Source organism: Bos taurus, chromosome 16 (genome assembly GCF_002263795.3).
Source record: "Bos taurus isolate L1 Dominette 01449 registration number 42190680 breed Hereford chromosome 16, ARS-UCD2.0, whole genome shotgun sequence".
NCBI classification, from domain to species: domain Eukaryota; kingdom Metazoa; phylum Chordata; class Mammalia; order Artiodactyla; family Bovidae; genus Bos; species Bos taurus.
The window spans coordinates 30,723,283-30,735,454 of NC_037343.1; the positions used below are offsets into that span (position 1 = coordinate 30,723,283).

General features: G+C 34.9%; 1 protein-coding gene across 4 annotated transcripts in view; it reads right to left on the reverse strand.

The window, feature by feature from the left end:
• Positions 1 to 12,172, reverse strand: part of CNST (consortin, connexin sorting protein) — a 98,272-nt gene that overhangs the window by 19,421 nt on the left and 66,679 nt on the right. For all 4 annotated transcript variants that reach the window (XM_005216835.5, XM_015475049.3, XM_005216836.5 and 1 more), the window contains 4 exons: positions 10,286 to 10,372; positions 9,742 to 9,856; positions 7,536 to 7,557; positions 7,262 to 7,358 (listed from right to left, as the gene is read on the reverse strand). In XM_005216835.5, the coding sequence (XP_005216892.1) occupies positions 7,262 to 7,358; positions 7,536 to 7,557; positions 9,742 to 9,856; positions 10,286 to 10,372 (321 nt within the window). The remainder of the gene's footprint in view (positions 1 to 7,261; positions 7,359 to 7,535; positions 7,558 to 9,741; positions 9,857 to 10,285; positions 10,373 to 12,172) is intronic.

Consider the following 12,172-nt stretch of genomic DNA (forward strand, 5'->3'; position numbering starts at 1 on the left):
AAACTGGCAACCTCAGCTCTGTACTGCTGAGTTCGTATTACCTCTCCCAATGCCTTAAGTCAAAGTCAGATGAGGAGAGGACAAGGAAAAAGAGGTCTCTTTTGGGGAGAATACAGCATTCTTTCTTTTGTCCTACTCCAAAGAATCACTTGGGGAGATTGTAAAGCTCCACGAGATGGTGAAGGACAGGGAAGCCAGCTGCAGTCCAAGGAGTAGCAAAGAGTCGGACATGACTGAGCGTTGAAGAACAACAAAGAATCACTCAAAATTGGGAAGACTGCAAAAAACCATTTTAATCCCCATTAGGTTGTCAGCTTCACCACTGAGCTTGCTGGTCTGCCTCTCTGTTAAGATGGGGGAGGTCAGAGCAAGGAGGGCCCCAGCCAGCTGCAAAGGGATCCAAGCTCTCCTCCCTAGGTTCCCAGTACCCAAAGGTTCAGAAGACAGCCCTCCAAACACATCCATAGAATTCAAAGAGTAAAGAGCATAAACACATGGCAGAGAGGCCCTCACATCAGAGGAATGGGTATGCTGTCTCAAGCTGAAGGTCAGTTACCTGAAGGACCACAAATGTCCAGGAAAGTGACTTGGAAGTAAGCTCCTCCGCACTTGGTCCTGCTGGCGCCACCAACGTCCCTATGGACTAGATTCAGGCCTATGCACTGATCTAGATAGCTCAAAAGGGAACAGACCACGCGCCCAGCCCTTGCAGAGCTGGTGGACAGAGAAGAGCTTTGAATAAAATGAGATTTAAGTGTTAAATTTGGAACAGAATAGGACTAAGTCATAAAGAATCAAAATGAAAGTATTTAATAGCTGTAAGTTACTGAAAAGTTAGGGAGGGAATCAGCCTGAGATGGCATTCCACTGTAACAGGGAAGAGCAAATTCTGACTTTATGTTGGATCTGTTTCTTTTACTTTAACCTTTGCTTTTTATGCTTTTGTTATTATAATCACTGTCTACCACTGGAAGCAGATACAATGGCCTGCCACAGGGAACCCTGCCCCTCCAAACTGACTGTTAAATTAGAGTACCTTTGATCAGCTCACAGACAGACATTCTGACCCTGCTCACCTGTGAAAGGCTGCAGAAAAGAAATTAACATAACCCTTCCACAAGACTGGTTATTTCAGGAGATTTCTGCAAGACTTAGGACCTTTTTACTTTACTTCCTCACCTCCTTCCCCTCTCTGTTCTATAAAAGAACCTAATATCCAGGCTCCCATAAGACGGTTATTTTGAGAAATAATCTGCCATCTTCTTGGTCTGCCAGCTTTTTGAATAAAGTTGTATTCCTTGCCTCCAACACCTCATCTCTGATGTACTGGCTTGTCATGCGGTAAGCAGAGTGACCTTGGACTCGGTAACAATACAACCAGAAAGCGAAGTGGCTGACTGTAGTTACCAGATGAAACACAATCAATTTAAGTAGTTCCTAATGAAGCAAGATAGCACGTAAGTGGTGTGTAATAAAGACTATCATTGGTACAATGTATTATTTATAAAATACTAGCCTGAGAACAGTTGCTTCATTCCACTATTAGAAATAATATAAAATATAAAAAATTTAGTAATTTAAGATGTAAAGGGCAAAAATTTCAGACTAGATCAAGACAGTAGCTGTAATTTATGTGTGATGCCATATAAAGTATAAATGATGTTTTTAATACATATTCAGTCTCCAAATCAAACAAGACATATGCTATTTTATAATTTGTTGTATCAAATTATGCTTTTGGAGAAAAGCTTAAAAACCTGTCTTTACTGGTAATGCAAAACAGTCTTCTGCCTTAGTCTTCCATCTGTCTGATTCCTGCTCTCTAGGGGCAGCTTCTTTTCAATTCCTTTAGCTGTTTCTGCTCATATTTACCCTCCATTTCTAGAGAAGACTTCCATTGTTATCTATTGACTTTTCAGTTTTAGAGACCACTTACTAACTTCCTACTAAGGAAGAGAGTTAGTTCTCATGGTTCTTTAGATTCTTTGCCCCCACAGTGATGTTTTCTTTCCCCTCTAGCTCCCATTACAATTCAACATAAATCTGGGGCAAATCAATATTTAAAGTTTACAGTACTATGGCTTTGTAAGTATTATTCACAAGATACCCAGACTGCATTTTTCTTTCTCATTTATGCTGTTTTCTTTTGTGTTGATAACTGCCTCATTACTCTGTTAAAAATAATTTTAATCTATGCATCTTTGAACTCTGACAGATGGACAACTATGGTATATGTAACAACAGATAATCTTTCAGTTTTAAAACATATTCTTCTTGAGTCCCTGACCTGGAACTCCTTTCCAGGCTTGCTACACAGGTATTGTCCTGGAATTTCTTTTCCCAATGATCCTAGGAATTCATTTTGGCTCTATTTTGGAAACTTTGTTTTCTCTGAATCCCAGGTCTTCCTCTTTGTTTATTTTCTCTTATTTTAAGGACACTTCCTAAGAAAACGTACATGGAAGGTAAACTTTTTAAGATTATTCAATCTTAAAGTCTTTACTCCTTCACCACTGACTAAAACTTTGGTTGGGTAAAGTTTTCTAGGTTAGAAATCCTTTTCTCTCACAATTTTGAAGACACTGCTGTATTATGTCTAGCTTCCAGTAGGGCTTCCTATTTGGTAGAGAGGGGATATCAAGGTCTAAATGTTTCCTACACAGCTTTTTAACTTAAATTTAGAAGTACTCTCTGTGCTTCCAATTCCCAAACCCTCTCAGGCAGAAATCAACCTTTTCCCTGTAGACACTTAGTTTTCGGCTTTCTCTGGTATGTTAAGTTGGGGTTCCCAGGTGGCTCAGTGGTAAAGAATCCATTTCCAATGCAGGAGATGCAGGTTCTTATCTCTGGGTGGGGAAGATCTCCTGAAGAAGGTAATGGTAACCCACTCCGGTATTCTTGCCTGGAGAATCTCATGGACAGAAGAACCTGGTGGGCTACAAACCATGGAGTTGCAAAGACACAACTGAGCGACTGAGCATGCATGGTATGTTAAGCCAGTTGCCACCCATCCATCTGCTTTCCAGCTTCCAACATTTTCTGGATGTCATATCTGCTGCTGGTTGGTTCCTTGCCAATTCTGTCCTTCTTGCTTTCTGACTTTAAGGATCCCTTTGTGACATTACAATAGTATTAAAAAAAAAAAGTAGAAGTAAATGGTTGATCCACTATGTTTAACCAAAAATATATTTTGAATTTTCTATAAGCAGGTATCACAGTATAAACTTATTGCTAATGTTTCTGTTAATACTAACATGAATTTCTGTTAACTTTCTTTCTTGAGCCCAAAGATCTAGTAAGGTAAGTCTACTAATCCCTATTGCATTGACTTAAGACACACTAAAAAAAAAAATTCTACTCTGATGAAATAACAATGGAATAATAGTCAAATGTATGACATACTTAATAATACCAAATTAAAGAGGTAGTTCTCAAATGAGAAGTTAGACTTAATCTAAGTTCTAACATGTGCTCTACAAACGCACATGCCTTTGAGTTACTCTCGCAACTCTCATTCTGCCATGAATTCTCTTTAGGGAAAAATTCCCTATGTTATTTATGGATGAGACTAAAGCATTCATGAATTAACATGTTTCTTATACTTTCTCAATATCTTACTAATTATCATCAGGTAAAAACATTTGAGTGATATCAGGCTTGAAAAAGAAATTTTCAATGTTAATATTTATTTTGGCAGATTGATGAAAAAATGTGCCTTCATTAAGTCTGAAATATTGATAATAGTATAAATGAGTACATCTTCTACAGAGATTAATGCAAAACTAAAAATGTATACACTTGGTCCTCAGGGAAAAACAGGTTAAAAACCATAATGACATTTATAACTACTAAAATGACTTAAAAAAAAAAAAAGACTGACAATATTAAATGTCAGCAAGGATTTGGAGCAATTGAAATTTTCATATATTGCTGGCAGGGTATAAAATGGGACAACAGCATTGTAGAACTATTTTGACAGTTTCTTACAAAGTTAAACATGTACATTCCATATGACTCTGATTCTACTTTCAGTTCTTTACCCAAGAGAACTGAAAACATATCTACAAAAAACAAACAACTTCCTATCAGTTTTATTCATGATATCTCCAACTTGGAAATTACTCAAATGTCTATCAACAATTATGTGAATAAATGAATTGTGTAAAGTTAAAAATGGAATACTACTCAGCAACAAAAAAGAATGTATTAATGGTACATTTAGTCATAAGGGTAACTCTCAGAAGAAAGTATGCTGAGCAATTCTATTTCTATTACATTCTAAAACAAGGAAAACCTATTGATAATAACAGGAAGCACTGGATTGCCTGGGACTAGAGGTGGGAAGGACTAAGTATAAGAAAATTGGGAGAAAGATTTTGGAGTGATAAAAATGATTCATAGTCTGACTGGGGTAGTAGTTACATGAGTGTACACAACTGCCAAAACTCATCAATTTGTACACTTAAAATGGGTACATTTTATTGCATGGAAACTGTACTTCAATAAAGTTGATTAAAAAGTGGGAAGGGAATGATAAATGGAGAACTCAGGACAATGACTACCTTGGGGCAGGGGAGTGAAGCAGGTGATGGGATAGAAAGGAACACAAAGGCAGTTTTAACAGGAGGACTGACAATAATCTAGTCCCTCTGTTGGGTATAAGGTTCACAGGTCTTCATTTTTTTAATACATTGTTATAATGTATATATGTAACATATTTTCATAAATACTACTTAATAAAAATGAATTAAAATATAATAAAAATACATGGGCTTCAAGGCCAGAAAACAGGGTTTTAACTTTGTGTTCTAATTAGTTCTAATTAGTTTGGATAAGTCACTTACCTTCCCTGAGGTTCTTAAAATGACTTAGCCTACCTTAAATCGGTTGTTAAGAGGAAAAGATGAAATAATATACATAAAAGTATGCTGAAAACATAAAGTAATATGTAAATAACTTGGAGACTTTAATCATGGTAGATTAATTAGAAAAGTAGGAGTTGGACGCGACTGAGGGACTTCACTTTCACTTTTCACTTTCATGCGTTGGAGAAGGAAATGGCAACCCACTCCAGTGTTCTTGCCTGGAGAATCACAGGGACAGGGGAGCCTGGTGGGCTGCCGTCTTTGGGGTCACACAGAGTCGGACACGACTGAAGCGACTTAGCAGCAGCAGCAATGAATAACACATAGAGAACATTAATGGAATACTAGCCATAGCGGGTGGTGATAACATGGGAGGAAGTGGTGGAGGAAGGGTAATGAGAGCAGTCAGCACGTAGATTTCTTACCTTGTGCCAGGTACTGTTCTAAACCTTAATGAAATTACTAACTTAATCCTCATAAAGATCCTATGAGGTAAAAATAACCCACATTTGGAGCTGAGCAAAGGGAGGGATAGAAAAAAATTAAGCAACTTGTCTATGGTCACACAAATGTTTTCTTTTGGCCACGCCATGTGGCATGCAGGATCTGAGCTCCTCAACCAGATATTAAACCTGTGCCCCTGCATTGGGAGTGCAGAGTCTTAACACTGGATTGCCAGGGGAAGTCTCTTAAGGTCACACAAATTTAAGTGGTAGAGAGGATTCAAACCAGACAAGTTTGATACCAGAAACAACCACACACAGAGAAAAGCAAGTTACTTATTATACAAGGAGCTTAAGACCAAGACATATATAAAGAAAGAAAAGCAAAACTCTACACTGTAGAACACATAAGATATTAGAAACAAGGAATACGGGGTAAAACAACGGATTCATTTTGATATTTGGCAAAACTAATACAATTATGTAAAGTTAAAAAAATCATTTAAAGTAATATTTTCATATTTCTATTTTTTCATATTCTTTCTTACATTTCTCTGTATTTATTCATAGAATAACCTGTCTGAGTAGACTATGAGAGATTTGACATTTTTCTTTAAAAGATACTATTTTATCAGACTTGGCAAGATTTCTTTCTCTAGAATTTAGTTCACACCCTTCCCATAAAATGGTTATTAATGAAATGTCTGCACTGTGGAATCTGATAATCCACACAACTTCCTTAGCAGAAGTCTGCTGCAATTCAGTTAGAAACCAGAAGACACAGGTTCTGGTTGTGAGTCAAAGCACCAAGTGGCTTATGTGTGGTATCTCAGTTTCCCTGTCTGTGCCACTCATCCTGCGGCAGAGGCTAAGCTGGAAGTAGTGCCGAGCTATTGCTGGGCAGTGTCAGACTCAAACTTAGAACAGCCTTCTTCCCAATGTGCACAACACAGAGACATATTCACACCCAAACTAGGTGACTACTTTGTGATGTTTTCCCATAGGATGTTTATGAAGCTCATTATATTCTGATTTCCAACATAAAAATGACCAGAAAAAAGAGACAGGAAGAATAGAATATAGTAGGATTGACCTAAGGCAACCCAAATTTGCCACATAAGAAAAGAGGGGATAAAGTAAAGATCTGAGGGGAAAAAACTTAAAAGAGAAAAAGGCAAGTGAAATTGAAGGCATCATCATCATCATTTTATCTTTTCAGGCAACTCAGTTAAGACACATGATGCTGCCTGTTTAATATCAGAGTTTTCAGGCCCAGAAATATAAAGTAGTACTAAAATCATATACATGGAAAAACAAATACTCTAAAACACATTTTAAAAAATCTATCTTTAGTTTCTAAAGTTTTTATAATGAACATACATTATTACTATAAGAAAACAAATTTCTAAAACTCTTAACTTTTGATATAAGACAGTGATATAAAACATAACTATAATGCTTTAGAAATATATATATATAAATTAAAGTATACCACGTTAGCCAACAAAAAAGGAAGAGAATAAATTACTATAGATACGCTATCAAGATACAGAGCTTATCTTGATAATATCTAGATTTACAGAAAAAAATTTCTGGTAAAGTTTGTAAAAAAATTGTTGGTTTTTATACAGAAAAGAATGCCTGAATGCACTAAAACCAATTCGCTTTCACAGCTTATTTGCAGTCTTGTCATATTCTCTTAGATACATATAACCACCTACTGAAAACATGAAACAATTTTATGTTTTTATAAGAATTTAGATTTTATAATTTCTACTACTGGATATCTAAAAATAGGATTATACGATGTTAAAAAAAAAAAAACCTTGCTTTGCTATTTGTCTAGGAGCAGTATGCGCAGAAAAGCTCCTTCACAGCAACTCAGATGTAATACTTGTAAAATATTATATGAGGCAGGCATTTTTAATGTCTACTTCTAATTTAAAAACATACCCAGCTCTTTGGCTGTAGCTCCTCTTTCCTTTGGATCTTCAGACACTATTAACTGCGTAAAGCATTTCCTTCCCAGGGACTTCTGGACAGCTGCTATCTAAAAAGTTTTTCAAAAAGAAAGAAAGAAAGAAAAAAAAAAACTTTGGGGGAAACTGTTGCATTAAGTTAGAAAGCTGAAAACAATTTGAGGAAGGTTTCATTATTTTCTAAACCAGTCCATACAACAAAACATGACACGTTTTTCCTATAAACATTTTCAAAGAAAATCTCTTACCTTATCTTTGGATAAAAGAGGACTGTAGGAAAAAAGAGAGAGAGGGGAAAAAAGAATTAAAAAAAATATTATAGCAGCAAAATGCTTCCAAACAAATGTCACTGAAACGGCTGTAAAAAAAAAAAAAAAAAGAAAAGAAAAAAATACAGCTTCTCCGGATTCTAATATTAGCACAGAACATTTCCACTGCTGAAACATTACCACTGGTTCACAACAGTTCAAAGTGCAACTATATCATGTGTTAATCTTAGATGGCCAATAACTAATGAAAAACCTCCAAAGAAGCTATAAATACTGGGAGTCAGCAGGGGAAAAAATGTCAACCTTTGCTAATCATGTATTTCAAGAGTATTTTACACATATTAAAATTTCAGTTTATGTCATTATCGTCGAAAGTTGATTATGGTAGAAGATAATTTTATTCACATTTTCCACAGAAAAGGATAAAAAAAGACGTAATCTGTAAATATATTTTAGGGAACACTCAAGATAAAAGAATGCATACATTCACCAAAAAGTATACACAGTAATGTTCACAGCCATTTTATTCATAATGTTAAAAAACTGGAAACAATCCAAATGTCTATTAACAATATAATGGATAAATAAATTACTGCACAGTCATATAATGAATCCACATAGGAGTAAAGCAGAGCAAATTACCACTGCAGGTAGCAACATGTAACACAGACGTAATCATGTGCAAAAAAGCTAGATACAAAAATCTAGTCTGTGTGATAACATTTATGTAAAACTGCAGGACAGGCAAATACAGTGTTACAGAACTCAGAGAGCAGTTACTATCTGAGGGGATGGGTGCTGGCTTTGTACACAAATTAGGGTGCTTTCTGAGGGGCTGGACTGTTTTGATTCTTGGTCAGAGTATTAGTTGCATATATGTATCTGTACAGGTAAAAATTCAGCTGTGTATTGTAATAGTCAAACATTTTGTATTAATTTTAGGTGTATAATTTTGGGGAATTATCAAATATAAGCATACAATTTTAGGTTTGGTTTACAATACTATCTACTGTTCACTAGTAGAAATTCTCTAGAGATGTGAAGCAGTGTGACTGAAGACTAGTTTTTAAATTATGTGTTGGCACTAATGAGGACCTATTGTATAGCATAGGGAACTCTACTCAATTCTCTGTAATGACCTATATGGGAAAAGAATCTAAAAAAGAGTGGGTATATGTATAAAAGTATAACTGATTCACTTTGCTGTATACCTGAAACTAACACCACATTATGAATCAACTATACTGCGATAAAAATGAAAAAAACATTATGTGTTGGCAAGTTGCCTTATATTTAAAAAGAGGAAAAAAAAGAAAAAGAGTCACGTCTATATTAGATTCAATAATTCTTTATTTTTAAATAATTAAAACATTTGTAACAGATTAAACAATTATTAGTTCCCTGGGAAGAGCAGAAAAGTATCTATATTGAATGTTTTGAAAGTAAGAAAACAATCTCCCTTATCTATCTTTAATATTCCATTATTTAAAAGTTTTACAAAGCCAAAAGTTAACCTATTTAACATATTAAAATTAGGTCATAATGCAGAATCCATAAAAAGACTGTTTTAAAAGTTCAAACTAACACAAGAAAATTGTACATCCCAGAAATCTGCACTAGTTTAAAATAATTATCATATCCCCTCACCTTTATAATTCTGAGTCTTCAAATAATAATTAAAATATATATACTTAAGTGCTTTATTATTACTATGTTCAGTTTTAAAAATCCAACTCTTTGATACAAATCAAATAATTTAAAATTATCTGGTATTCTGATTAAATGCATTTGCATTCCAGTATCAGGCTACTCTTAAAAGTGTGTTTTTACTACAACATACAGAGACAGACATAGAAACACTGGAAAACAATTGTAATAAAAATCCTAACACAAATTTTTCCATCGGAATCACCTAACCTCTTAAGCAAAAGTTAATTGAAATTAGAAGTTACATTAAAAAATTTCTAATTAGAAGGTGCTTTGAATTTTGTAAAACAGACCTTTTGCTAAGTTTTGTGTAAGAAACAGATAAAATCTGAGAAAGGAACCAAATCATTTTATTAATTTTAATTTCTCCAGTTAGCATTAACAAAACAAATAAGTGAATTCTGCATTTTAAATATTCAGTATTACAATGCTTCTCCAATATTCTATTCCAATTCACTGTAAACAGTCAAGTACTTACTCTTGATGTGTTGCACAAAATTTAGCAAGCCGTTCAAAATCTTCACCATTAAATCCTTTCTCTGAATTCCTCAAAGGTGTAACTGTATGTGGTTGTACAGTTTTCCATTTTGTTTCTAAATTTAAAATATTTGTTAGTCACTAGCTATTACAAAACATGTTTAGAAGGGAAAATACTTAACTGGCTCTACTGATAAAGATTATCATGCAAAATTATCTTTTCAGCCCAAAGTTAACACAGAAATAGCTAAGTGATTGTTTTTAAATCTAAGTATATATCCCAGAGACTAAATCAGCCAAGGACATCAGAAGAAATGAAAAAGTTGCAAGTGTTCTTTTCTTGGCACTTGTATGAAAAACAAAATACAAAGACAAAAACTTTCTTAAAATGAGGTAAACTTGCGGTAAAAATGCTACTTTCTTTGCAACACTAACTTGACTAGAAACATCTACTTCCTGACCTAGAAAACCAGGTCAAATATGTTAACTTTCTAGATAGCAACTTGTTAGATTATTGATAATTCTGCACTCTAGTTTGTACTCACCCCACTGTTCTTGAATGGCAGAAAGATTTGCGAGCAATTGCTCGTGATACAGTCGTTCGAGCTGAATGAATTTCATTGCTTTCTCATCTGAACAGAAAATTTAAGGAAAATAGGAATCCAGGCTACAGAATAATGTCTTAGATTAACTGAGAATTTTGAAGTTTATAAAAAACTGAGAGGGCTCTAAATAATTTTAAATTTAAACAAAAAAGTAAGGGTTTTTGGTTTTGAAGTAGGTAAATTTTAATGTTGCATATCATGCAGTAAGCTACCTGGTTTCTATTCTATCAGTAAACAGGAGACACAAAGAGAAGGTTTTAATGTTCAAGAAATGCCTGCTTGCTAATAATACCTCTAGCAGAGTCAATTAAATATAATTTAATTGGAAATAGGGCCCATATGGAATCCGTAATCTAAGTGTTCCCCCTCCTTTTTCTCTCCTTAAATTACCTTCTGTCAAGCCACTATGTTACCCTCTAGTCAAATGTTTGTTTCTGATTTCAACTCCACGTGATCCTTATTTTTCACTGAATGCTTTTTTTTTTTTTTGTAAATTAACTTGCCATAGTGATTTTTATAATTATGTGATTTGACTTTTTTTGGTAGATTTTCTTAGGAATTTCTGCCTTCTCCATCTGTATCACACATTTAGCATTATATGAGGTCAGGATAAGCTGTCCAACTGTCTACCTTCCTTTGGGCCATGTTCTAAATGTTGACCCAGAAAGAAGGAAGAGAAAAAACTCATTGTTAGCTTTTTAGTCTTCCCATGGTCACTCAGAGGTTTAGTTCTCTCTCTCATTTGTGTCTTAAATATATGCCAGGGATCATAAAATAGACCAGGGAGAAGCAGAGACAATTCTATTTTCCTCTGCTCATAACTTAAAAATATACCAATGTTTCTCACACTTTACTGAACATAAATGTTATTTGAAAATCTTGGTAAAATACAGATTTATGAGTCTGATCCCCAGAAGCTCTGATTCTAAAGCCCACGAGTTTGCATTTCTAGGAAGCTCCCAGGGAAGCTGATGTGCTCTGCACTGTACTACATCATACTCATCATTTGGGTAGTCCTAAGCTTCATTTCCTTAAGAATTTGATTTCCTCCAGACTTAGTGATGAACAGCCACTGCCCTAAGTTTCTACCACACTTTACTAGTTTACTTGATAGGGGTTCAGGATGACAACTGCTTGTCCCCCAATCTGTAGTGAAAATCAGTAAGGTTAGGAGAAAAAAGAAATCACACAAATGGGGAAATAAAGATACTTAGGATGAGTTCTCTCTAAAGTGTATATATTGGACCTTCTCTGAAAAAATAAAAACAATTTTAAGAGAGGGAAATTAAAAAATGGAAGGAATAAATCTTTCTTTTACTAAAGTTATGGGCTTTCCAGGTGGTGCTAGTGGTAAAGAACCTGCTTGCCAGTACAGGTAGACGTAAGAGATGTGGGTTCAATCCCTGGGTCTGAAAAATCCCCTGGAGAAGGGCATGGCAACTAACTCTGGTATTCTTGCCTGGAGAATCCCATGGACAGAGGAGCCTGGCAGGCTACAGTCCATTGGGTTGTAGAGAGTCGGACGTGACTGAAGAGACAGCACAAACAAAAGTTAACATGCAGTCTTCCTTGACAACAGTTATTCTGTTTATCGCTAATGAAGAACTCTTCATTAGCAATAGATATAGCAAATTTTGCAAATTAGATATAGCAAATCTTCCCTTTGCTATATATATATATATAGCTATAATAAGAGTCATGAGATTTGCTGTGTATAATATGGCTGACAAACTCTACCATATGAATATTACTTGCTTTGTACTTCTGTTTAATTCAAAAGAAAACAAATCCAATGGGTTTCTATTTTTTTGCAACATGCATTCTCCC